A 27,955-nucleotide genomic window follows, 5' to 3' on the forward strand; every position below is an offset into this window, starting at 1 on the left:
CACATCACAGAAGCCCTTTCTCGCGATTGTCCGCCATGTTTATTTCTGCTGCCTACTGTTCTACCTACCGAGTTGGAAATCTAGAACATGAATGGTTGTGCTGGGGAGTTTGTCTTCGAGAGCCCCCCCCCTTCTTTTTTTTTTTTTTTTTTTTTTTTTTTTTTTTTTTTTTTTTTTTTTTTTTTTTTTTTTTTTTTTTTTGTTTTTTTGCTTGTTGCCAGTGAAGCCAGGCACAGCCCAGCGGCAGATCAGTCGCTAAGCAAGGCAGGTGGCTAAAGCCAAAATAACCATCATCCAAACGAGATATTACTGAAAAAGCCTCCGATGGCTTGCGGTGGCTTGGTTGGCATGTGCGTGCGACGAAGCCTTCCATGTTTAAACCTTGCGAGAACCGGGCAGGTCGCGGATTGGTTGGCGAGTTAAATTAGTTCAGTAGCCACTCCTCTTCTGGGCTCTCTCATCGATTCCCCAATGCTGAACTGTGCGGTCCGTTTCTGTGGTATCGGATTGAATCCTGGGTGTCGAGATATATCAAGTTAGTCTCTGCATATTCCCAAGGTTGAAGGGGGCCGTTGGTTAGCATTCTTCATATCCCACACGATTGACTCGGAGCCACAGGCTGTGTGAAACGTCTGGAATTTGAATCGCTGATGAACTTACTATCTTAAAAATGAAGAGGTGTTAGTTTCTGTTGGGGGTCCCGCGGTTGATCGGCCCTTCTACCAGCAGGCGCTGGTGGTGATTGAGCTCTTTTGCCCCAGTAGCCTACAGTTTCTCCTAACGGCGCCAGCCCCGCTTAGTCAGTTACGAGGGAGGCTCAATTAGACACCGGCGCTAAAATCCTTCTCGGACCAAACATCTCCTTAGTCTTGAGACCCGTAACAATCGTTATACCTATTCACCACCCAATAATACGAGGTTTCCTCGGTTCTGAAGCTGGCCATTCATGTTTCACTTCCATATGCTGTAAATTGTCAGTATGCTTTGGACGTTTCAAATGCGCTCGCCAAGTCTTCGGCATCCATTTGCTTGGTCGGGACAGCCACGACGCCCACTGCCCAGTGACACTGATGGCCCCTAAACCAAGCCCGATCTGCACAAGTGTCAAGCTGGATACGAGTTCAAGCATGGGGAAAAGATTATTAAATCCAACTTAGCCTCGCGACGGCGTTGATTTTATCAGCTCTTGCAACCGCCCCCTTTGGGTTGCACCCATTCTCCTCGCAACTCTCAAGCTTTTTCCCACTTCATTTCTACCCAACTTTTCGATGTGAATGGGCATTGCAGATGAACGGTCTTCAAGATACTATTCCGCACGACTCTCTGCGGATTTTTATTGAGGGTCTCTTCTTGTTGAAGAATGCGGTTCTCAATTAGATCATGCCTTGCCCCATTGCTACTCGCTGCAGGATGCCATGCGGAGGCGGCTCTTGCACCGCGGTCGGCGGGGGACCTCTGTGTTTTTACAGAGGGGAGAAGTAAGCCGGATACGCGCATTTCCTCCCTCAACCTGATGTAGTCATGCTAACTGGTGCCAAAGCGGTCCTTCTGGGTAACTTAGTATTTATGATGGCTGGGAAGGTAACGATTCAAGATGGACATAATGAAGCATTTGGTATTTTGAGATCTTGTCTGCAACCTGTCGAGTTTAGCTCGTTGCTAATGGAATATGGTAAAAGTGAACCAACTTTATTGGCTCGACCTCAACACTACGTTTAACGTCGAAGGCGGTATCTCTCCACATACTCTGCATAGGACCGATATTCCAAATTCCGCGCCTCATGAAGTTTCCGGAGGTGCATTTTTCGCCGCGCGAAATTCCATATACATATATGCTGGCTTGTCGAGTTCGAGCAGATATGATTGGATGTGGTCGTACAATGCAAAAGATCGAACATGGAGTCGCGCAGTAGTTGCTGGCGGCAAATTAAATCTGGAAACCCGGTTCGCTGGGCTTTCTGCTGTTGCGCCGGAATCCAACCTCTCTTTCTATACGGGAGGATGGGACCTCCCCATTACGGGCACTTTGGTCTTCAACGCGACGGATAGCGCCAACCTTCAATGGACTAACGTGACTAAGGTGGATAGGGAGGACGCCGTCGGAGAACCTCGGATAGCCAATGGGGGAATGGATTATGTACGGCTAGGAAAGAAAGGGATGCTGGTTGCGTTCGGTGGTTATGATGTATGTGCCATTTGTTCTGCCGCGCAGCGGGTCTTGTATGTGCTATGCCTAACACTATTGAAAGACTTCGAAAAAAGGAACGAACGAAACCAAAACAAGCCGAGATTTCAGGGAGATGGATAAGATCGGTGTGTATGATATCGACTCTAGTACCTGGTATGTTTGGTCGGATTTAAATACTCAGAGATATTAGAATCAGGGATTCAGAAGCTGACTGGGTCAATAGGTACGAAATTGAAGCTACTGGAGACATCCCGAGCGCGAGAACCGCATTTTGCACAGCTGTCTCTTCCGCTCCAGACGACTCCTCGTTCCAGGTGCATATGTATGGTGGTCGCAGCCGTACCTGGGAGAATGCAACCTCATATAATGACCTATATGTCCTGACCCTCCCATCTTTTCGTTGGATACGTGCCCCTACGACTGGCCTAGAACCATGGAAGGCAGATGGGGTTGGTCGCGACAGCCATAAATGTGTCAGTTGGAAAGACGGGGAAATGGTAGTGATTGGGGGTACAACTCGGAAAGACGACAAACAGCAAAAGGGATGCAGTCGAAATTACCCACCTATCCGGGTGCTTGATACCAGCACATTTCAATGGCAAAAGCAATTCGATCGCGACACTAAATACACTGTGCCTCAGATCGTCTCCGATGTAATTGGCGGGGAGTATGTTTCTTCTTTCTTCCTCACTTATTATATACCTCAATAGTTTGTTTCCAGACTAATTTTCTTTACCAAACACAGTGGAACCGGAAAAGCTACACTGAAGGAACCGGAGGGCGGATGGCCTAATAGCGAAGTCGCGAGCATATTTTCTCAAACTATAGCCAGGCGGCCGGAGATCACAGATGAACCGCTACCAGCAGAGCCGACCGGAACTCCGCAACCGACAGCTCCCCCTTCAACCGAAGAAAAGTCCTCCAATACAGGCGCGATTGCCGGCGGAGTCGTTGGCGGCGTCGGAGGAGTCGCCGTCATCGCTGCCGCTATTTTCTTCCTTCGACGAAACAAGCGAAATAAGACCCCGACCGATCGATTCAACGCCTCTCCAGCCGTTCCCACAGCTCCCTCCGTCTATTATCCTGAACCACCCCCATCCCAGCCAGCTCTTACTGACAAAAAGGATGACCCATACATGCGCATCGAACAAGAACCTAGAGAGCTACCAGCGCAGGCTCCGGTACCTTCCCGATATGAGCTTGACTCACCAGCCGAAGGACATCCCGCCCAAGTATTTGAGCTTGATTCGCCTGGATCCTATCCGGCTCCTCCCCATCCACGTAAAGAATAACCCGATTATACACTAGTGTTGTCTTTTTTGTGTACATATTTTTTCTTCCAGGCATTAATCCTGGACAACCGTTTTCTCCCCTTCTCTTATGTCCTTAAATCCCGACTATCCCATATTTCTTTCGCGATGTTATTTCTCATCGTTTACCAGACGATCTTCATCCTGCAGGATAGCCAGCATTCTCATGATCATTTAAAGCCAGATCAAGGATACCATTTTGTGATACATTCTTAGCCCCACCATCGCACCCCTAACATTCCACTTCCTAGGCGTTCATAGGCGAAGGATGACTTGAAGTACAACACTGAAATTTATTCTTGATCCTTCAATCCTTTTCTCTTTTTTGTCTTCAAAAGCTCCCTCCCTCAGTACCGGCTACATTTTTCCTTTACGTCATTCCCACATATACCTAACACATCAACGGGTATCCTAGGAAGGAGGAGAACCGGGAATACGCAAACTTTTAGTACCTAGCAGTATGTTTATATGCATTCCTCAATCGTAGGTGGTGTGCACATTCTTCGTAGAATTACATAATTTACACGGGTTATATAGACCCCCCCCAAGGGCCATGAATATAAAATGGTTTGCCTTGCGTTACATCCTACGTACTACCCTAACCACGCTTTTACGAACAAAGATGCGGAGGAGTTTCCTCCACCCCAGCGCGGGGGAGAGTTTACAAGGGCTAAATAATCGGGGCAGCGGTCAATGCCAAGAGAGAACGCTAAACAACTCTTGGGGCGATTATGGTGAGCTTAGCTCTCTTAGCCCACACTATCAAACAGGCATGTCTGCCATGTTGAACCGCAGAAAGTAGAGTTATGCGGCGAAGAAAGGAGGGGGAATATTTGAATATTCAACATGCCTCTTTCCATAATTTTATAACTAACTTCTGAGAGCGGGCATATACTTAGCTCGTCCTGGTACCGTACCGCGCATGGACATGCACCGGTGGACATACATTCCGTAGCCGCGTTGGTTGCTAACTGATGCTGTGAATTCAACCTCCCTCGTCTCACCAATGTACGGAGTACTACATATACATGTACATGTACGAACGGTTGTTGGCTGACGAAACACAGTCAAAAAGGAAAATAAAAAAATAAAAAAATGCACTTGCTAACCAGTGGGTAGTTGCTCTAATTGAAGTAATCCGGCCTTCAGCTCCCGGCGGATAACCACGTTTATCAAACTTCTTGTAAACTTCTAGTCAGCATCGTAAGTACGCTACACTATTACACCCTTTCACCGCGCTACACGTTACCCGCTATGTATGTATAGTATGACGGGCAGGAGACGGGCATTTCAACTGCAAGCAATGCCATGCCCTACTTTTATTTACGCCACCGGCAAATTTGTCAGAGCATCCTTGCTCATCTCTGTCTATTCCATCCCGGTGCAATGAATCAGGCGTCTTCCAAGATATTTTCTCGCAAGGTGTCCTGCGGCTGTTGTAGCTGTGTTTCAACATTGGGTCAACGTCGTACGTATATTGTCTATTATTATTCCTCTTTCTCATGGCAAAACTTGAGCTGCTGAAGCACTGTGTTACACAGATGATGAGTGGAGTTGAACGAGCAGGAAACCCGTTCTTCCGCATAAGAAATCTGCCCAGTATTATTTCCTACTAGCACACCCGGAAATCGGTAATGGGGGGTGTGCAGCAGAACATGGTAGGGCAGTTAATCCGGGCTTTTACCTGCATTAGCAGCTTGGTGTGACGAGATGGAAGAGACACTACAGCGTATGCAAAACGGCAGGATGCGGAATTCGAGCCAAGGAAAGACCAGAAAAGATCGATAGACAGACATGGCTAAAATATGGTATAAGATTGCACAGGAATACCCCCATCATGCCCTCTTTAGGGCCAAGAGATTGGCCTGAAATTTTCTGCTTGCTTTCCATGAACTGTCTACCAGGATCGTTGAACCCTGTATGTGGAGCTGTTTACATGGCCGGAGGCATATAAAAGGAAGAGAACCCCAGTTGAATCGTCCTTGTATCGGAGCTAAGGAATTCAAAACTGTGATCTCCATCCCCTGAGGGTGTCATCACGGTGTTGCATATACTCACGGGATATAGGCAAGTGAAAGGGAAATTTTGCTATATAAGCAGGGTTTCCTGCTTCCCCCCCTTCCCTTCTGTTGTTGGCCATGATAACTAATGTGTCGCTGTTGTTGACGGGCGCAGATATATATCTTTTTCTTCGTTGCGAGGAACCGCATCTCGTGCAGCCCAAATTTCAAAATGAGAGTTGTTGACCGACCATATTTGCCAAAACCGGCTACTCCTGTCAGTATTGCCTTAACTGAGCACAGTCCGTTCGCTAACATCCACCGGCGTACAGTCTGAGGATGGAAGAGAGATCGAACTGCTTCGGTACATATACAATCTACCTAATCTCGAACAACTCCGCGGCTCTCCCTCGAATATCATAGACGCAATCGACCAATATGGAAGAGATAAGAGCTACCTCATGAACGTCGGCTCGGCCAAAGGGTCGATCGTCACCGACTTGATAGCAGCAGTTAAGCCTCAAGTAATGGTTGAGCTGGGCGGCTATGTCGGGTATTCTGCGCTCCTTTTTGGGGATGCAGTCCGCCGCGCGGGAGGGGAGAGATACTACAGTTTGGAGCGGAGCCCTGGTTTTGGCGCAGTATCGAGAATGCTGTTGGACCTGGCTGGGCTGGGCGATTTTGTCGAGGTCGTAATTGGCCCCAGCGATATCTCCCTTTTCAAACTGCATAACAGTGGGGTGGTTAACCGCATCGATATGATGTTCCTAGACCATTATAAACCGGCATACGTGGCCGATTTGAAACTCTGCGAACAACTCGGCATGATAGTGCCTGGGAGCGTCTTGGCGGCAGACAATGTCATCTCTCCAGGGAATCCGCCATACCTTAGGTATGTGCGGAGCAGTGTTGAGGAGAAGAGAACGGCGGCAGCAGCAGCCAATCCGACATCATCGCGAGGGTATGATCTTGACGGGTTCCCTACTTCCGCGGTCAACCGCTTTGGAAACTCAAGAGGACACGCATTGGCGTCAGTTGATATCTTTGGGAACCCAGATTTGATATATGAGAGCAGGCTGGTAAATAGCTTTGAGCCTACCGGAGAACCTGTAAGTTCTCATCCGACTTGATCAAAATTCCCGTGTTCGCCCTCTTTTGCCCCCGCTTTTCGTGACTGAGCCGATGAGCGCGATGCTGACGATAGCCTATTTTGTAGGATGGAGTGGAAATAACTCGATGCATTGGCATTGACAAGAATTCCAGCAGCAAACTATAAGATAGTAGGATAGTTAGCGGCGGTCAAAGCCGTAGTTACGATCTCAACCTTTTGGGTGGACTTTGACGTTGGTATAGGGGACAGCACCAAAATATGATTGGCTAGTTAGTAACGTGCCACCCAACGCCCGCTTACACCCAACGCCGGCCATTTCACCATCACTATGATGAAATATTTTCAATGATATCTCAACAATGCAATTAGATTTTAAGATGATATATTATATGATGAAAATATATATAGAAAATTATACATAAAAATATATAGCTAATTCTGTAGTTGTTTATTTAACTTAATAATTTACTCAGAATATGAAATCTTGAGTGAAGATAGATTTAATAAGTAAACAGTTATTAAATTAGTAAAGATTGTAATATTATCAGATTTCTCTGATAATAAATCTATAAGTACTCTGACAGAGCTCTAAAAACATGATTTAAGTACTTTTTATAAAATCAAGAATCTATTTTTTTAATTAGAAAGATACTTTTTGAATTCTTCAATTTTTTTTTCTTATTTAACTATAATTATTATTATACAGCAGTTTATTCTTTCTTCTCTTTTTACTCTCAAGTCTTTCTTATATTTGTATGCTTGTTTTCAATCTGCTTTTAAGTGAGTGACTCTTATAGTTTTATGCCCCGGTGGCTGAATGATTAATGCGGCCACTCAGTAGCACCTTGGCGTGGGAAACCAAGACATGTGAGTTTGAAACCCGCAGGGAATACATTAAATCTGGAACTCAAGCACCTCAGATTTCTAATAAATACAGAGATGTATAAATCACTTCAATGAATCACTCTATGTTTCTGAGCTGAGAAGTTAGTATTATATGTATTTAATTATCATTTCTTTGTATTTTTCTATGTTCTTATTATCTTGATATAATCTTAACATCTGTATTTTCTTCTGTATAATTAACACTTGATCTGTATTTAATATTATACAAGAACTTATTATAAGCTTCACTTACATATAAGTATAATGAAAGAATAATAATAATAATAATAATAATCTTATAGTTTTATTTATATCTTTTTACTATTTTACTATTTAATAAGTTATCTTCTATTTTATTCTCTTCTTTATAATATCTGTCTTCTTCTATTTTTTAAAAATAGTGTATTATAATGTGATATTCTTTTTATAAGTCTGCTTATTTTTTTAACAGCTTCAGAAATTAGTATTTTCTTATATATAATCTGTATTTTTACTAGTAAAAAGAACTATATTAATGATAAATTTAAAAAATTTAATAATTTCATTACTCTATAATTTAAAAGAATGTATAATCACTGAATAATAATATAATCATCTCTAAACATACTTATAAATGTAAAAGAAGCTCTAGCAGTTACTAATTTAGTATAATGTATATAAGAAGCTGATATATATCTGTAATTATACACTGACTTAAGTAATCTTTGAATCACATCTGATAGCATGTTTAAAAACTAGTGAGAAGTGCAGGCTTCTTCAGAATATGATAATTTCATCTATAAAGTAATTTATAGTTATCATGTCAGTGTGGTTTAAAAATATCTTAAAAAGATAGTGTATAAAGAAGTAATAATGTAAGAAATTCCGCTCCTTGCGGATTCTTTACCTCTATTTCTATCTCTCATGTAATCAATAGAGCTAGCGGCTCTTGACTACACACAACTATATAGACTGGAGTTCATGAATACTATTTATAACTCAGCTTGAATGCTATTATATATTTGATTTCTACATTTTATCTTTCTACTGTGAATATTTCTAGTAGTTAACAGTATATATCACATCAAGCTGCAAATATCTGAATAATCATCTGTGAGTACTTATTCTTACATTTCAAGCTCAGTCAGTCAGTAACTGTCTATTATAACTGAAAGAACTAGAAACTTATATACTCTCATCTCTGCAAACTCTACTGCAAATACTCAGAAGCAGTTATCTGAATCATGAATAACTTCTGTAAAAGAAGTCTCAGAGAACTTATCAATTATTTACAGAATATCATTTTCTGCATCTGTGACAGAGAAATTCTCTGAATCTATGAATAAATCAATCTCAGTGAAGAATATTCTTGAGCATCTTTCACAGAATCAAGCTATTTTTCTATAAGAAATACTTACTGCTTACAAACATTTTCAAACTGAGTCTCTAGACATAATCTTCAGAGATACTTATAAACTGAAAAGAAACTTTCTTAAGCTGTAATTACTTAAGATCATCTATTGAATCACAATCTATAAAAGCTTTTACAAGTTTGTATTTGAAATTAACTCACAAGCTCAGCTGTGTGATATGAAAGATGAAGAAGCTGTCATCTATATAATGACAGACCTCTATTACACTAAAGTCAAGAACTGGCTGAATTATCTAGAGAATGATTATAAGAGATCTCACTAATCTGTTCTCAAGATCTATCTAGAGAATAAGTTGAGAGACTCTGTAAGCTGAACAGAGAACACCTGAGCTGTGATCATCAATATTAAAAAAAGAGGTGAGAAATCTGATAAAGACTACTCACAGTGCTTCATGAAATTATAATATGAATTGAGATCTGTGAAAACAGAGCCCTGAAACAAGACCTGAATAATAATATTTATAAAGAGACTGAATAAAGACATGCAGAATAAGCTCATTGAGTAAGACTCTAAGTTCTTAATTCTGAAGAAACTGATAACTCTTATTCATTACTTACAGATCACTGTGAGAGTCACAGATCTGTGAAGAGCAGATCATCAACTGACTCTGTGAGAGTCAGAATAACAGAGAACAGGTTTATCAGAAAAAGATGATAAGATACAGAGAGATTCATATCTGACTGCTGAGTAGAGAGAGAGAGCTTCATAAGCTTCTATGAACAGAGTGTATAATAGAGAGATTAAGAAAAAGAGACTCTGTTTTATCTATTCTAAATCAGAACATCTCTGCACAAACTGTCTGAATAAATTAAAATAGAAATTTGAGAAGTCACAGACAGAGTCAGTAACAGTCTTCTTAAGAGCTCTAAAGCTGATACCTGAATCTGTTACTTCTCTGATGAAAATGCTTACTTATAAGAAGAGATTATACTGTGATACTACTGCTCTGCAAGTATGAAAAGTATTGATGAACTCAGAATCTCAGATCACTGTAATGTCTCTAAAGCTTACAGAGTAAATGAGCTGAAAGATGAAGACTGAGAACCTGCTCTTATAACAAGCAGAGTGTGAGAACTCAGATCTGAGAACTGAGAGACTTACAAGAGTCATCTTTGAATTGCAAGATCTCTCTGAAATCTGAAGAAGATTTATAGAAACTGTGATTATCACAGATATTACAGATAATATATATTTGAGACTTGTATAACTTCAAAGACACAATCTGTACATAGCTGTTTATGAGTTAGGTTTATACTTCTGATCAGTGTTGACAGACTCACTCACAGAGATAGAATCAGTTAATACTGTAGAGTTAATTAGAGAAGACAAGCTCATCTATATAATAACTTTGCAAGTGTCTGAGAATCTCATAATCATAAAAACTGAGCTTCAGATATCAGAGAAATACTGAGATCTTACAGAGATGTTCAGCTCAGTAAAAGCAGCTGAGCTTTCTTCTCACTGTAAGAAGAATCTGATAATAGATTTAATAGAAGAGTAGAAACTCTTCTGAGAATCAATCTATAAGCTCTCTTATTACAAGACAGAGATCTTGCAGATCTATGTAAAGAAGAATTTGAAGAATGACTTTATTCAATCTTCACAGGCCTCTGTGAGAGCCTCTGTGATGTTTGTAAAGAAGAAGAATGAAGATCTCAGATTATGTGTAGATTATTATAATCTGAACTTCAAGATAACAAAGAGCTGCTACTCTCTGTCTCTGATTGAGAATGTGATCAACTGTCTCACAGAAGCTGTCATATTCATATAACTGAATATAATCAATGTATATGCATAACTGTGAATACAGTCTGAGAATGAATGAAAGACTGTCTTTAGAACTGCACTGAGATTATTTGAATATCTAGTGATGTCTTTTAATCTGACTAATATCTCTACAGCATTTCAGTCTTTCATTAATAAAACACTTTATATATATCTGAATATCTTTGTAATAATATATCTGAATAATGTGATGATGTACTCTGTGAAGAAGAAAGAACACACTGAGCATATGCAAAGTGTGTTGAAGGTCTTAGATAAGACAGAACTGTATATTAAGCTCATGAAGTGCAACTTCAGTATCTACTGAATTAATTTTCTAGAATATGAAATCATTATAAATGATATTCAGATGAAATCTTTGTGAATTGAGACTATTCTATCATAACTGAAGTTAACTAGTATTCATGAGATTCAGATCTTTCTGAGCTTTGTGAATTTCTATAGATAGTTTATCTTTGTATTCACAAGAATCTTTTTAATTCTTACAGACATACTGAAGAGTGAAAATAAGAAGAAGTCACTCTGTAAATAGAGAATGAAAAGATTATTAAGAAGAAAGAACTGTAAGGACTTTCTTATCTCAGAAGCTTATGAGATCTTTATAAGATTGAAATAGATATTCATAGATACAGTAATACTGTTTTACTTTGATTTCTTACTCTTAATCAGATTGAAGACAGATATCTTCTTCTTTGTGATTTCAGAAATAGTCTTATAACTATAGTTAAATGAGAACTGAGTTTCAGTGGTCTTTTTCTCACAGAAGATACAACTCACAGAGATCAACTATAGCATTTATAATCAGAAGCTTCTTATAATAGTGAAATTCTTCTATCACTAGTGTCACTACTTTAAGAATCTTGTAACAGTGATTACTGTTAGAACTGATCATAATAGCTTATAACAGTTTACTTCAATTAAGAAACTCTCACAGCAGTAGATTCACTGAGCTCAGAGACTGAGTGAGTTCTGATTCAAGATAGAATATATCAAGAAAACTAAGAACTCAGCAGATAGACTCTCTCACAGATCAGACTATGTTAAGAAGATCAGAGCAACAGACACAGAGAGACTAGAGAAGACAGAAAAGCTTTGTAAGATGCTCAGACTGAGTGTTGTAAAGAGTAGACTGGCCGGCGGGACCATGAATTTCACATTTAGTCCCATTTGGTCTGGTCTCATACATTTCTTGGCGTGAGTCCCACCAGGACCAAGCCTCAAAAAAATCTGAAAATGGACCATTTCTGAGAGAAATGGCGTGAAAAATGACCAGATTTAATTCAAGAACAGTGAAATGGGAGTAATTTTCCAGGATAAACTGTGAAAGATGATCATTCTTTCAAAATCAGAATGAGACTGAGACTGAAGATTAAAATCAGTCTCATTCAGTTCATTCAGTGATTGCTTATATAATCAGAATTTAGTAACAATTATTAATAACACTCATGAAACAACTAAATACATTCTTGTGCAAGTTTATTCTTCACTTTCTCATCAAAACTACACTTCTCTGATATACTGTGATCAGAGGTATTAAACTGTCTGATAATTCCATGTTTTACAATTATGAGTTTCTTGATTGTTTCTCCTTGTAATTGTCCTCAGTGATAGTGACAAATATCTCAACTTGAGTTGAACTTTCACTTCATTCTCACCTCTGTCAATGGAATTGCTAGAATATCACACGCCATCAGTGCAACAGTTGAATATATACTCTCAACAATTTTTCATAACTCTAGAATTGATTTGACACATAAATTTGTCAGATCATCTTGAAGATAGCAGTCAAATTCAGTTTTACAAGCATGTAGTTTTGCCTGATTTTCAGTTGCAATCAATGTATGTAAGTCCTGTTTCAAAGTTAGTATTATAGTTCTATGTGATATGAAGTGTTATCAAAGATTGTTACTTACTAGAGAATTGTATTCCACTGTCTTCACATCTCAAACATCTGCTCATTCAAATCTCTGATAGTTGACATTGTAGTAGTCTCAGGCTAATTTGACATATGAGTCTCATTTCTCCTCTGTCCAATCTTGAGAAGTGTAGATGTTAACTTGATGAGAGGGATCTAGTAGAGCTGCTACAGCATAGTACTCTGCAAAAGATTATTCTGTTTTGCTGTAGTAATATACCAGTTTATCCCTTGCAGCAACAATAGCCTGCACTATAGCATCATTCCAGACTGAATTTCTTTTTGAGTGATTCAACTGCTTCTCAAGATGAGTAAATAAACTGTTATACACTCACCAGGCTGACTGCAGCATTGGTGTACAAGTGATTGAGACTGTCTTTGTTGTCTTATAAAACTGAAACAGTAAATCAATCACATATTTCAACTGAGTTCACTTCATATCAGAAAGTTTCAATATCTGAATCTTTTCTCAATCAGAGTGTTGCACTCAATGATCAATCATCTGACACAATCAAAGAGTCTGAACAGCTATCTCATATATTGAACTTCACCATGTTCTAACATTCTGTATCATATTCAGTGATGTGACTGATTTGTTTGTTTGTTGAATATCATGAAATCATTGTTGTTATTTAGAAGAGATACAAATCACATTAGCAATGTTTCAAATCTATGATATTTAAATTATTAGTCAATCTATTCAAAATTAACAGTAGCATTATCAAAAAGCATTATCAAAAAGCAATATCAAAAAGTGTTGTCAAAAAACATTATCTTTTGCAAAGTGAATGCAAAAGTTACTTGAGTAATCACTTTCATCTCATTCTCATCTCAAGAATCAGTCATCTCATTATTCTTCATCTTGATGTTAAGATTCTTTATCAGTGTTTGCATCACAAGTTGAACCACATGAGCAATGCAGAGAATATGACCTTGTTTATCATTCCAGGAATGCAAAGCCAATTTTTGCTTCAAGCTCTTCATCATAGTGTAGTTATTTGCAGCATTGTCAGTTATAATTGTAAGAAGACTGAGACTAATATCTCAATAGTCATTTTTAATCACAGTCATTAATACCTCTGTCATATAATTCTCAGTATGACTACTGATCAATGATTCAAATTCAATTAATGTCTCTTAATAAGTTCAGTTCTCATTAATGTAATAACATGTAACTCTCATAAATGCAAGATTGTTTGTACTAGTTCATGCATTCACTGTGAGAGACACTCTTTGATGATTCTTCAACTCTGATTCTAGATGTTGCATATTGACTTTGTAGTGTGTCTCAAGGTTGGACTGAAGACAGGATTGATGTGAAATATGAAGATTTGAATTAAGCATTTGAAGAAGTGTTCAGAATTCAGGGTTTTCAATTGATCAAAGAGAAAGATTCAGAGATATACACATGCAAAGTAATTGTTCACAGAAGTTATCAGATGAGAGTTGTGAAATCAGAGTACTGATACAGGGTCATTTTCACATGATTTTCTTCAAATTAGAAAGTTAGTGTTATCAAAAATCATTATCTGATAGAGTAACTTACCAGCTCAGTAGTAATTTTCTGATTATTTTTCTTTTGTTGTCTGCATTCTGATGACTTCAGATGTTGAGAAATTTCTTCAGAGCTATGATCAGTTCATGATAAATGTTTCTGAATGAAGTTGCAGTGATTGCAGTAAAGAGATGACTCTTCAGTAATCTGCAATACAACCTGTTGATAATTATTTCATAGTTCATCTTGATATTTGTGTTGAGTTTTTCATAAATTTCATGACCTGAAATCAGATGTGAAGAATGAAGTGATTATTCATCATGATTGAAAGAGAGCATTCTGTGTTGAATTGTAAACAACATAGACTTTGTGATTCACAGTGATTTCTTAAAGAGTTTGTGAATCTTCAATAGAAGTAAAAGAAGTGAAAGAAGTGAATTCAGAAGATATGATAATAATTTGAGAAAGATGATAATTTATTTTCAATAACTGATCACTGATGTGTGTAAGAAGAATTAATATAAGAGAAAATAATCTTGTTTCTTAGCTTAGTTATAATTTTAGTACTAACTCAGATTGAATATCATTGATGTATAAAAGTAAACAAATAATCTTGATTAATCTCTATCATATTTCTTGAAATATATTAATATTGTGAAAGAGAGCATTATCAAATTACATTATCAGATGATATCATTAAAAATATATTAATATTGTGAATATCAATGTTGAAAAAATGTTGATACTTATATATTATAGTGATTTGTGAATCATGATAGTTAAATATATATATATATATATATCATTCCTGACTTGATTACAACTTGTACAATAATTTTTGAAAACTCAAAATCAATTTTAATTATTAATAATTAAAAACTTAAACTTACAACTAACTAATATAAAAAGAAAAAAATCTACTTCTTCTCTTCCTCATTCTTCTTATCATTCTTCACAATTCACTTCTCATTCTTCTTCTTCTTCTTCTTCTTCTTCTTCTTCTCCTTCTCATCTGAGGTGATAATCATCTTAAAATCTCCCTCTGCTGTCTTCTCAGAGGAGAATTCTCACTGCTCTCTCTCAGCCAGGTCAACCTGTGCCTCAAAATCCCGCATTTCCTGGTCTGCTGCCTCGGGTTCCACCCCAGTGACAAGCAGATTGACATGCTCAGAGAGCAGGGCTGTCTTCTCAATGTTCTGAATCATGAAGTGTATTCAAGACCTGAACAAGGCCTCAATTCTCTTCTTCTCTGCCAGCTCCTGCTAATCAATTAGAGAACAGAAGTGTTATCAAAAATCATTACCTCTCAATAAAAAACTTACCAGTTTTGACTTCTTTGTCTCTCACTTCAATATCTTCTCAATCTTCTTCTATCATCACTTATTTACAGCAACACTCTTCTTCTCTCTCTCTCTCTTCATCTTGGTCTCAAATCATTCTTAGAACTTCTCCTGGTCTCACTGCTGCTGCATGAGGCTCTTCACTATCTTCTTTTTCAATCTCTTACAGACAGTGTCATCTGTATTATTTCTATACTTAGTTCAGTCTAAATCTATCAGAAGTGTTACTTAAAATTGTTATCATTCTACTCTCTTACAGAGCCTCTTCAAGGCATTATAATGTGTCTTGCAATCTGTCTCCCCGCACTTGAATGCCTTCTTCTTCTCTTCCTTCAATCTGTGACAGTGCTCACGCGCCTTGATAGTTCACAGAACCGCAGAATATTTGAAGAGAGATGACATGATTGGTTTTGATGAGCATTGAGAGAGAGGTGAAGGCAGGCAATGATATGATAATAATGATGATGATAATGATGATAATGATGATGATGATGATAATAATGATGATGATGATGATGATGATGATGATGATAATAATAGTGATGATAATGATGATGATGATGATGATGATGATGATGATGATAATGAAAGAGAGAGTGCATTGAAATATATTATTGACTTATCAAACATAAAGAGACAAAGAAACTATTAACAGCTTTCAGAGATGTATAGAAATGACTATAGTGTTGTATAGCAACATTATCTTCATTCAATGCATGCACTATTGATATTCTTTGTATGCATTTATCATATAATCTATATCAGAGATACATGCAGAAAACAGATCTTTGTTGCTAGAGAGAATGATTGCAGTGATTCTCTGTTTTCATATTATAAAGATAAGTTATTCTCATTTCTTTCTTCTCTCTTTTCTCTTCTTCTTCAACCCATCACTAAGTCCAAGCTGGTATGAAAACTATTAAAACACTCATAGAAACCCTCAAATTGAAGAGTATAAACTAATCAAATTTTAAATGCAGATGAATCAAATTAATTCAACAATACTAATTATTCATCTCTCTCTCAATAAAACAACAGTTGTGTCTTCCTCTTCCTCCCCTCTCAAATGAAACATGGCTTGTGAAAAGTGAGTATCACACCAGGCCATAATGACCAACACAGCCCCAGCACGCAGGGCTGCATACACGCAGTGCATGCTGAACTGAGAGACTGTCTGAGTTGCAAACTGACAGCAGCATCCCAGGGAGAGCTGTGCAGTGTGGGAAAGCTATAACCCTCAGTCATGTGTGCAGAGGGTGGATCACCGCAGTAAGTGCATGTGCATTACATGAAAGTAACACTTTTTGATAACACTCAGTCTCTGATATCATGAAAATAGAGTCTCTTTGTGAGATTCATTTTTATCAGAAGTCAGAGAATCTTATATTCTTCAAGGCCATCTTCACATGTCTTGTCTGTGAAATTGATGAGGGAAATCATTGATTCCAGTATTCTGTTCTTGATGTTATTCAAGTGACAGCAGAGTCCACCCTGGCCACACTTTTTAAGTGTATATTTTCTAATTATTCACATTTATACAGATATATACTGATTATTTATTAGATGATGTTAAGACAATGACTCATCACAGTCATGTTATTCTCACTGTGAGAGATACACAGTTGGTAATAAATATTGTAAAGACTCTGAAGAGTGAGTATTTTGAAGATGCTGCAGCCCTGCAACCTTGATTTTTTTCATTTTTATTTTTTGTTTTTTTCTTTTCCTTTTCTTTTTTTTTTTTTAATGTGATTTTTTCTTATGTTTGTTTTGTTTTTTATTTTTTATTTTTTTTGTATTTTATGTTTTTTTCATAATTAAAATTATATGAATTATGATCTGTGTTCAGAAAAGTAATGATATTTGATAACACTCTCTGTTGAATTTTCAACAAATGAGCACTATGTTATGATATTATGTAAGTGAGAAGTGATTTCATGATCTCATTTAATGCCATTCTCAATAATGAGATCAGAATGAAAATGTGACTAAGAATTCAAACATATTCTTTATTCAGAACTAGATTTTTATTTGAAAAGTGAATCTGAGACCTTTAATATTTGAAATAACATGATTTGGGATCAATGTGATGAACACAAACCATGACCAGGAGTAATGCTTTTAGGCAACATGACAACTGTAAAGTTTGGTTCTGGTCCCAGACACGGTCACACGGTCAGTCTAGTAAAGAGATTAACTGAAGAGTCTCTCAATCCTCTATAAGAGAAGAGAGAAAAGAGAGAGAAGAAGTCTGTATAACTACTCTCTATAACACTGAGAGTCAACACTCTGAGAATCTTTACAAGAATTCTTGAAGAGAGTATCTATAATCTGAAGAGTTTGCAGACTTCAAGAAGTGCTGTGAAAGACCTGATGTAAGAAGAAACAGAGTATAAGTCTTTGCAAGATCTTCTATTCAGATTGTCTGAACTGCAACTGAAGAATGAATATGCTCAGTATATTCAGAAACTGCTCACAGCAGAGATCAATTCTGCAGAAATAAAGAATTAAAGAGACTTAAATAATCTCTTATGAAGAGAGAGCTAGATTTATATGCCTGTGAATGAGTTTCTATGTGTAGAACTTATTAAAAGATATCATGACTCTTCTCTAGTGAGTCATTTTATAGATACTAGAACTCATGAGTTGCTTACAAGAAAATACTTCTAGCTGAAGATGTGAGAACTTGTAAAGAAGATAGTGAATTCTTGTGCTATTTATCAGGATTTACAGATAGTGTGATTTAAATCATATAAAGAACTTACTTCTCTATTCATTCTGTAGAAATCTTGGAAACAGCTAGAAATGAATGCTCTTGTGAGCCTCTCTGAAAGTAAGAATATATATAATGCCTGCTTTGACAGTGTGCTGATGATAGTGAATCACTTTATCAAGATAACACACTTTATACTCACTCACAAGAACTTGAAGTCAAAGGATTTGACTCATATCTTTGTCTGTGATGTGATTCAATTGCATGAGTTGTTTATGAACATTATCTCAGATAGAGAATCAATCTTTACAGAAGAGTTCTGATCTGATCTGATAACTATACTGAAGATCTCATGAGATCTAAGCACAGCTTTTCATCAACAGACAGATAATCAGATAGAATACTTGATAAGTATATTAAAACAGTATCTGCAGTGCTTTATCAATTATAATCAGAATGACTGAGTACATTGATTATCACTTACAGAGTTCATATACAACAACTCAAAGCATGTCAGCACAGGTAAAACCCTCTTTGAGATGCTCACTGAGACTCATTCACAGATGATCTTGATAAACCTGTAAGAGTACACTATAGAGTGTGATGATATCTGTGAACAGGCTGAGAGAATTCAGAAGATTTGAGAGAAAGTCTGTGAATTCTTGAGAAAGACTCAAGAGTATCAGAAGAGATACTATGACTTCAAGCATATTACAAAGAGTTTTAAGAAAGATGATAGAGTCTGACTAAGTCTAGAAAACATTATTATATAGAGATCTAGTAAGAAGCTGAATCTCTTACAGACAGAGCCTTGTAAGATTATGAAGAAAGTTAGCTTACAGTTCTACAGATTAGAACTGTCATCTGAGTTGTAAATACACAATGTTTTTTATATCTCTTTGCTTCACAAATATAAGAAATTCTCAGAAGAGAACTCTGTGACTCATCACTCTGTCTATAAAGCACTAGAGAGTGAAAGAGAATATCAGGTCAAAGAAATTATTGACTCAGAGAAGTGAGATCACAAGCTCTGATTCAAGGTTCAGTGATAAGAATATTCTGATAAGATGAATGAGTTTACTTAAGAATCATTCAGACAGATAAGACATCTGCAGAAGCTGAGACATGACTTTCATACTACAAATTCTGATAAGTCAGAATAATGCAGTCTTCACTAAGAATCTGATTGTAATAAAGATATTAACACTGTCATTTGCAAATCCTAGTCTACAAGATAATAAGTTTCTACTGGGATGAACAGTCTGCAGTATACATAAGAAAAGAAGAAATCATATTCTCATTAAAGTTAAAAAACAGAAAATAAACAGAGTTATAAACATAATTTAGAGATTAACAAAGAAAAAACAAAGAAAATTCATATTCACATTCTCAATATCTGTGACACTCAATCTCCTTATAACTATCAATTTCTCTCTTCAAAGAAGCAGAAAGCATCATGCTCATAGTACAGATAATTGTTGTATTTGATATGAAGATCATCAGAAATGCACAGACTTCAGAGAAGTCAGACATCAAAACACACACAGTTGCAGCAGAGTCTTAAGAGCTGACTGTCTGTATATGTGATTAGATACTTCTTGTAAAGCTGTGTCTGCTTTTTCAGTTATGCTGAAGTATTCAGTCTGAAAATAATTGAGATATAGAGAGAAGTAGACTGGCCGCCAGAACCATGAATTTCACATTTGATTCCATTTGGTCTGGTTTCATACATTTCTTGGCGTGAATCCCGCTGGGACTGACTATCAAAAAACCATGCAAAGTGACTATATATCAGATTTTAAAATGAGACCATGACATGAAAAAAATGAGAAAGTGATCTCATTTGATCCCATTTAGTCTCATTCTTAGCATAAAGTTACTATTTTTAGACATTTTAAGGTTTTTTTTAGACTATTTTTAATTTTTTAAAAAGTAACACTTTTTGATAACACTCAAATGAGATTTAAAGTCATTTAAAGCAATAAAAATAATTTAAATTGAGAAGTGGAAATCATGATCTCATTTGAAAAATGTGATAAGAGTAGACAGTCAGTTTCACTGAGACAGTATGAGACTACTATCTAATGTTAAAACCGTGTAATGGGATCAGTCGAATTGATAATGAGACTATCAAAAAATCTGGTCCTGGTCTCAGACACGGTCACACGGTCAGTCTAGAGAGAAGACTCATCTGTTCAGATTAACTTTCATCATGAATTCATGACATTCACATTGCCTTGATTATCTGGATTTTGCAGGTACTCAGAGACTCATCTCTTATTGATAATGAAATTGTGGAAATGCGCCGCGGTGTGAGAATCATTGATAGAAAACCTAGACATATTTGCATATGTCTGGTCAGAGATTGTGCAGGCAGAAAGAAGGTGATCATAGGCTCACAGAGCTGTAGAAGACACTGACAACACTGAGAGCTTTGCAAGAACTGTCAGCTAGAATCTGTAAGAAATTACTTATAAGAAGACTTACAGCAAAGAGAAGAACTGCACTGCTTGAAGTCAGAGACTGATCTGAGAGAGAAATGAGATAAGCTGCTGACCTGAAGATTGAGTGTGATGACAGAGCTGAGAAGAGTGAAGATACAGTTGTGAACAGCAGTGTCTCTGCTTCATCAGTCAGTAAAAAGTAATCAGAGAAGTCACAGAGACACTCATAAGAAGCTCAGTAGTAATCAGACATCATTTATAAAGATATTAAAATTGAAAAAATTTTTATTCTTAAGAAGTTCTTAAATCAATATGTGAACATTATCAGAAACACTCTCTCTCTGTCATCTGAGTGAAAACACTTCACAGATGAATGAGAATACTCACAGTTTATAAAGATAAGAGCTGTTACAGAAAAGAGAAAAGAAGATGAGATTTCATAAACAGATCTGAGATATTTATACTACTCTAGAGAGATTTGCTTACACTATAAGTGATTCTGTGAAACAGCTAGATCACTCTAGTAAACAAGAGTGATTATGAATTGCAGGCCTGAATCTTTCTATATAACTACAAAGAGTGATTGCAGATCATAGACATCTTGATTCTACAATTCTATAGAGTTAATGAAAGAATGAAAAATTCCTCACAATTCTACAGTGTCAAAGAACAATAATTTATGAGAATGAGTGAAAGATCAACTCATGAATATTTCTCTTTAATGAAGATAATCTCACAGAGAGTAATTCATCTGTAAGATGAATCTGTGTGATAATTATATAAGAATCTTATAAAAATGATTGAGAGTCAATCAGAACTCTTCTGTATAAAAGATATGAGATAAATCTGTGTGATAGTTAGAGAAGAATCTGTAGATTATAAAGAATCTTATGAAATAAGAAACTGAGTAACAGACTCTTTTCTCTTCATGATAACAAGGGATTTTTTCTCACTGAGGTTTTTTATAGATGTGAAGAGTTTTTAGTAAGTATCACTGCAGTGCTGAGCTGATTCTATGAAGTTACTCAGTGAAAGACTTCACAGATGAAGTCTTAGAGAGAAGAGAGTATATAAGAAATCTCACTTCTTACAGATTCTTTATCTCTATTTCTATCTCTTATGTAATCAATAGAGCTAGCGGCTCTTGGCTATACACAACTATATAGACTGAAGTTCACAAATACTATTTATAACTCAGCTTGAATACTATTATACATTTAACTTCTACATTTTATCTTTCTACTGTGAATACTTCTAGTAGTTAACAGTACATATCACGCCAAGCTGCAAACATCTGAATAATTGCCTGTGAGCACTTATTCTTACAAATAAGTGAAAGAGTATCTAATTAATACTGCTCTACTTGTTGAGAGAAAACTTCACACTCAGATAAATATTATGTATGCAAATGTAATAAGATATAAGAAAAAGAAAATAAGAGTAGTAAATCAGATTCAAAGAAGTCTGCTCTTTTGTAAGAAATTCCGCTCCTCGCGGATTCTTTACCTCTATTCCTATCTCTCGCGTAATCAATAGGGCTAGCGGCCCTTGACTACACACAACTATATAGACTGAAGTTCATGAATACTATTCATAACTCAGCTTGAATGCTATTATACATTTAATCTTTACATTTTATCTTTCTACTGTGAATACTTCTAGTAGTTAACAGTACATATTACATCAAGCTGCAAACACCTGAATAATTATCTGTAAGTACTTATTCTTACATTTCAAGCTCAGTCAGTCAGTAACTGTCTATTATAACTGAAAGAACTAGAAACTTATATACTCTCATCTCTGTGAACTCTACTATAGACACTCAGAAGTAGCTATCTAAATTATGAATAATCTTCATAAAAGAAGTCTCAGAGAACTTACTAATCACTTATAGAACATTATTCTCTACATCTCAGACAGAGAAACTCTCTGAACTCATGAATAAATCAATCTCAGTGAAGAATATTCTTAAGCATCTTCTACAGAATTAAGCTATTTTTCTATAAGAAATGCTTACTGTCTGCAAACATTCTTAAACTGAGTCTTTAGACATAATCTTCAGAGATATCTGCAAACTGAAAAGAAACTTTCTTAAGCTATAATCACTTAAGATCATCTATTGAATCACAATCTATAAAAGCTTTTACAAGTTTGTATTTGAAATTGACTCACAAGTCTGACTATGTGACATGAAAGATGAAGAAGCTGTTATCTATATAATAACAGATCTCTATTATACTGAAGTCAAGAACTGACTGAATTATCTAGAGAATAATTATCAGAGATTCTGCTAATCTGTTCTCAAGACCTATCTAAAGAATAAGTTGAAGAACTCTATAAGCTGAATAGAGAACATCTGAACTGTAATCATCAATATTAGAAAAAGAGATAAGAAATCTGATAAAGACTACTCACAGTGCTTCATGAAATTGTGATGTGAATTGAGATTTGTGAAAACAGAGCTCTGAAATAAGATCTGAATGATAATATTTATAAAGAGACTGAATAAAGATATGCAGAACAAGCTTATTAAGTAAGACTTTAAGTTCTTAACTCTGAAGAAACTGATGACTCTTATTCATTACTTATAGATTACTGTGAGAGTCACAGACTCACAGAGAGCAGATCATTAACTAGCTCTGTAAGAGTCAGAATAACAGAGAACAGGTTTGTCAGAAAAAAATGACAAGATATAGAGAGATTTATATCTAACTACTGAGCAGAGAGAGAGAGCTTCATAAGCTTCTATGAACAGAGTGTATAATAGAAAGATTAAGAAAAAGAGACTCTGCTTCATCTGTTCTAAATCAGAATATCTTCACACAAACTGTCTGAATAAATTAAAATAGAAATTTGAGAAGTTATGAACAGAGTCAGTAACAGTCTTCTTAAGAGCTCTGAAGCTGATACCTGAATCTGTTACTTTTCTAATAAAAATACTTGCTTATAAAGAGAGACTGTGCTGCAGTACTGCTGCTCTGCAAGTATGAAAAGTATTAATAAACTCAGAATCTCAGATTACTATAATGTCTCTAAAGCTCACAGAGTGAATAAGCTGAAAGATGAAGACTGAGAATCTGCTCTTATAATAAGCAGAGCATGAGAACTCAGATCTGAGAGCTGAGAGACTTATAAGAGTTATCTTTGAATTGCAAGATCTCTCTGAAATCTGGAGAAAATTTACAGAAACTGTGATTATCACAGACATTACAGATAACATGTATTTGAGACTTATATAACTTCAAAGACACAATTCACACATAGCTGTCTGTGAGTCAGGTTTATACTTTCAATCAGTGTTAACAGACTTACTTATGAAGATAGAAGCAGTTGATGCTGCAGAGTTAATTAGAGAAGATAAGCTCATCTATATAATGACTTTATAAGTGTCTGAGAATCTTGCAGTCATGAAAACTGAGCTTCAGATATCAGAGAAATATTAAGATCTTATAGAGATGTTTAGCTCAGCAAAGACAGCTGAGCTTTCTTCTCACTGTAAGAAGAATCTGATAATAGATTTAGTAGAAGAGCAGAAACTCTTCTGAGAATCAATCTATAAGCTCTCTCATTATGAGACAGAAATCTTGCAGATCTATATAAAGAAGAATCTGAAGAATAACTTTATCTGATCTTCACAGGCCTCTGTGAGAGCCTCTGTGATATTCACAAAGAAGAAAAATGAAGATCTCAGATTGTATGTAGATTATCACAATCTGAACTTCAAGATAATAAAGAGTCACTATTCTCTATCTCTGATTGAGAATGTGATCAACTGTCTTACAGAAGCTGTCATATTCACACAACTGAATGTGATTAATATATATACATGACTGTGAATACAGTCTGAGAATGAATGAAAGACTGTCTTTAGAACTGCACTGAGATTGTTTAAATATCTAGTAATGTCTTTTGATCTGATCAATGTTCTCACAGTATTTCAGTCTTTTATTAATAAAACACTTCATGCATATCTGAATATCTTCATGATAATATATCTGAATGATGTGATAATGTACTTTACAAAGAAGAAAGAACACACTGAGCATGTACAAAGTATATTAAAGATCTTAGATGAGACAGAACTGTATATTAAGCTTATGAAGTACAACTTCAGCATCTGTTAAATTAATTTCCTAGAATATGTAATCACTGCAGATGATATTTAGATGAAATCTTCACAGATTGAAACTATTCTATCATGATCAGAGTTAACTAGTATTCATGAGATTCAGATCTTTCTGAGCTTTGTGAATTTCTATAGATGATTTATCTTTATATTTATAAGAATCTTCTTGATTCTTACAGACATACTGAAGAGTGAAAACAAGAAGAAGTTATCTTATAAACAGAGAATGAAAAGATTGTTGAGAAGAAAGAACTATGAGAACTTTCTTATCTCAGAAGCTCACAGAGCCTTTACAAGATTGAAACAGATATTCACAGATATAGTGATACTGTTTCACTTTGATTTCTTACTCTTAATCAGATTGAAGACAGATGTCTTCTTCTTTACAATTTCAGAAATAGTCTTATAACTACAGTCAAATGAGAACTGAGTTTCAGTAGCCTTTTTCTTGTGAAAGATGCAACTCACAGAGATCAACTATAACATTTATAATCAGAAGCTTCTTATGATAGTGAAATTCTTTCATCACTGATATCACTACTTTGAAAGTCTCATAACAGTGATTACTGTTAGAACTGATCATAACAGCTTATAATAGTTTGCTTCAATCAAGAAACTCTCACAGCAGCAGGTTCACTGAGCTCAGAGACTGAGTGAGTTCTGATTCAAGATAGAACATATCAAGAGAACTAAGAACTCAGCAGATGAACTCTCTCACAGATCAGACTATGTTAAGAAGACTAGAACAACAGATATAGAGAGATTAGAGAAGACAGAAAAGCTTTACAGAATACTCAGACTGAGTGTTATAAAGAGATTAACTGAAGAGTCTCTCAATCTCTCATAAGAGAAGAGAGAAAAGAGAGAGAAGAAGCCTGTATAACTACTCTCTATAACACTGAGAGTCAACACTCTGAGAATCTTTATAAGAATTCTTGAAGAGAATATCTATAATCTGAAGAGTTTGCAGACTTTGAGAAGCACTGTGAAAGACCTGATGTAAGAAGAAATAGAGTATAAGTCTTTATAAGATCTTCTATTCAGATTGTCTGAACTGCAACTGAAGAATAAATATACTCAGTATATTCAGAAACTGCTCACAGCAGAAATCAACTCTGCAGAAATAAAGAATTGAAGAGACTTAAATAATCTCTTGTAAAGAGAGAGCTGGATTTATATGTCTGTGAATGAGTTTCTATATATAGAACTTATTAAAAGGTATTATGACTCTTCTCTAGCAGATTATTTTACAGATACTAGAACTCATGAGTTACTCATAAGAAAATACTTCTGACTGAAGATATGAGAACTTGTGAAGAAAATAGTGAATTCTTGTACTATTTATCAGAATTCACAGATAGTGTGATTCAGACTATATAAAGAACTTACTCCTCTACTCATTCTGCAGAAACCTTGAGAACAGCTAGAAATAAATACTCTTATGAGTCTCTCTGAAAGTAAGAACATATATGATGCCTGCTTTGACAGTGTGCTGATGATAGTGAATTGCTTTATCAAGATAACACACTTTATACTCATCTGTAAGAACTTGAAGTCAAAGAATTTAACTCACATCTTTGTTCATAATATAATTCAGTTGTATGAGTTGTCTATGAACATTGTCTCAGATAGAGAATCAATCTTCACAGAAGAATTCTGATCTAATCTGATAACTATACTGAAGATCTTATAAGATCTAAGCACAGCTTTTCATCAATAGACAGATGATCAGATAGAATGCCTAATAAGTATATTGAAATAGTATCTGTGATACTTTGTTAATTACAATCAGAATAACTGAGTGTATTAATTACTACTTACAGAGTTTATATACAACAACTCAAAATATATCAGCACAGATAAAACCCTCTTTGAGATACTTACTGAGACTTATTCACAGATGATCTTGATGAACTTATAAGAGTATACTATAGAGTGTGATGATGCCTGTGAACAGACTGAGAGAATTCAGAAGATTCAGAAGAAAGTCTGTGAATTCTTGAGAAAGACTCAAGAGTATCAGAAGAGATACTATGACTTCAAGCATATTATAAAGAGTTTCAAGAAAGATAATAGAGTCTGACTAAGTCTAGAAAACATTATTATATAAAGATCTGATAAGAAGCTGAACCTCTTGCAGACAGAGTCTTATAAGATTATAAAGAAAGTTAACTTGTAGTTCTACAGATTGAAACTGTTATCTGAGTTACAGATATACAATGTTTTTCATGTCTCTTTACTCTGTGAATATAAGAAATTCTCAGAAGAGAACTCTGTGACTCATTACTCTATTCATAAAATACTAGAGAGTGAAAGAGAATATCAGGTCAAAGAAATTATTAACTCAGAGAAGTGAGATTACAAGCTCTGATTCAAGATTCAGTGACAAGAGTATTCTGATAAGATGAATAAGTTCACTTAAGAATCATCTGAGTAGATAAGATATCTGTAGAAGCTGAGACATGACTTTCATACTGTAAATTCTGATAAGTCAGAATAGTACAGTCTTCACTAAGAATCTGATTATAATAAAGATATTAACACTGTTATTTATAAATTCTAGTCTATAAGATAATGAGTTTCTACTGAGATGAACAGTCTGTGATATACATAAGAAAAGAAGAAATCATATTCTTATTAAAGCTAAAAAACAGAAAATAAACAGAGCTGTGAACACAATTTAGAGATTAACAAAGAAAAAATAAAGAAAACTCAAACTCACATTCTTAACATCTGTGACACTCAATTCTCTTATAACTACTAATTTCTTTCTTTAAAGAAGCAGAGAGTATCATGTCTGTAGTACAGATAATTGTTGCATTTGATACAAAGATTATCAGAAATACACAGACTTCAGAGAAGCTGAACATCAGAGTATATACAGTTGTAACAGAGTCTTGAGAACTGACTGTCTATACATGTGACTAGATATCTCTTATAAAACTGTGTTCACTTTCTCAGTTATACTGAAGTATTCAGTCTGAAAACAATTGAGATGTGAAGAGAAGACTCATCTGTTCAGATCAACTTCTATCATGAATTCATAGCATTCACATTGCCTTGATTACCCAGATTTTACAGATACTCAGAGACTCATCTTCTATTGACAATGAGATTGCAGAAATGCGCTGCAGCGTGAGAATCATTGATAAGAAACCTAGACATATTTGCATATATCTGATCAGAGATTGTGTGAGTAGAGAGAGAGTGATTGTAGGCTCATGAGACTGC

General features: G+C 35.9%; 2 protein-coding genes across 3 annotated transcripts; both read left to right on the forward strand.

Annotated features, from left to right (window-relative positions):
- Positions 1 to 208: 208 nt before the first annotated feature.
- BDCG_07874 lies at positions 209 to 4,201 on the forward strand. Of its 2 annotated transcripts, XM_045423651.1 has the most exons (7): positions 228 to 535; positions 677 to 1,478; positions 1,541 to 1,615; positions 1,680 to 2,185; positions 2,250 to 2,341; positions 2,412 to 2,855; positions 2,934 to 4,052. In XM_045423651.1, exons 2-7 carry the CDS (start codon positions 1,361 to 1,363, stop codon positions 3,478 to 3,480), a joined length of 1,782 nt encoding a protein of 593 aa, XP_045282348.1. In that variant the 5' UTR covers positions 228 to 535; positions 677 to 1,360; the 3' UTR covers positions 3,481 to 4,052. The 2 variants fall into 2 exon arrangements, with proteins under 2 accessions (XP_045282347.1, XP_045282348.1); XM_045423650.1 differs by having other exon boundaries at positions 209 to 1,478; positions 2,934 to 4,201.
- A 1,529-nt stretch (positions 4,202 to 5,730) lies between these two features.
- BDCG_07875 (catechol O-methyltransferase) lies at positions 5,731 to 6,774 on the forward strand (the record flags this gene model as incomplete). The annotated part of the gene is made up of 3 exons (XM_045423652.1): positions 5,731 to 5,775; positions 5,831 to 6,607; positions 6,715 to 6,774. 3 exons carry the CDS (start codon positions 5,731 to 5,733, stop codon positions 6,772 to 6,774), a joined length of 882 nt encoding a protein of 293 aa, XP_045272535.1.
- Between the last annotated feature and the right edge of the window lie 21,181 nt (positions 6,775 to 27,955).

Source organism: Blastomyces dermatitidis (genome assembly GCF_000003525.1).
Source record: "Blastomyces dermatitidis ER-3 genomic scaffold supercont1.10, whole genome shotgun sequence".
NCBI classification, from domain to species: domain Eukaryota; kingdom Fungi; phylum Ascomycota; class Eurotiomycetes; order Onygenales; family Ajellomycetaceae; genus Blastomyces; species Blastomyces dermatitidis.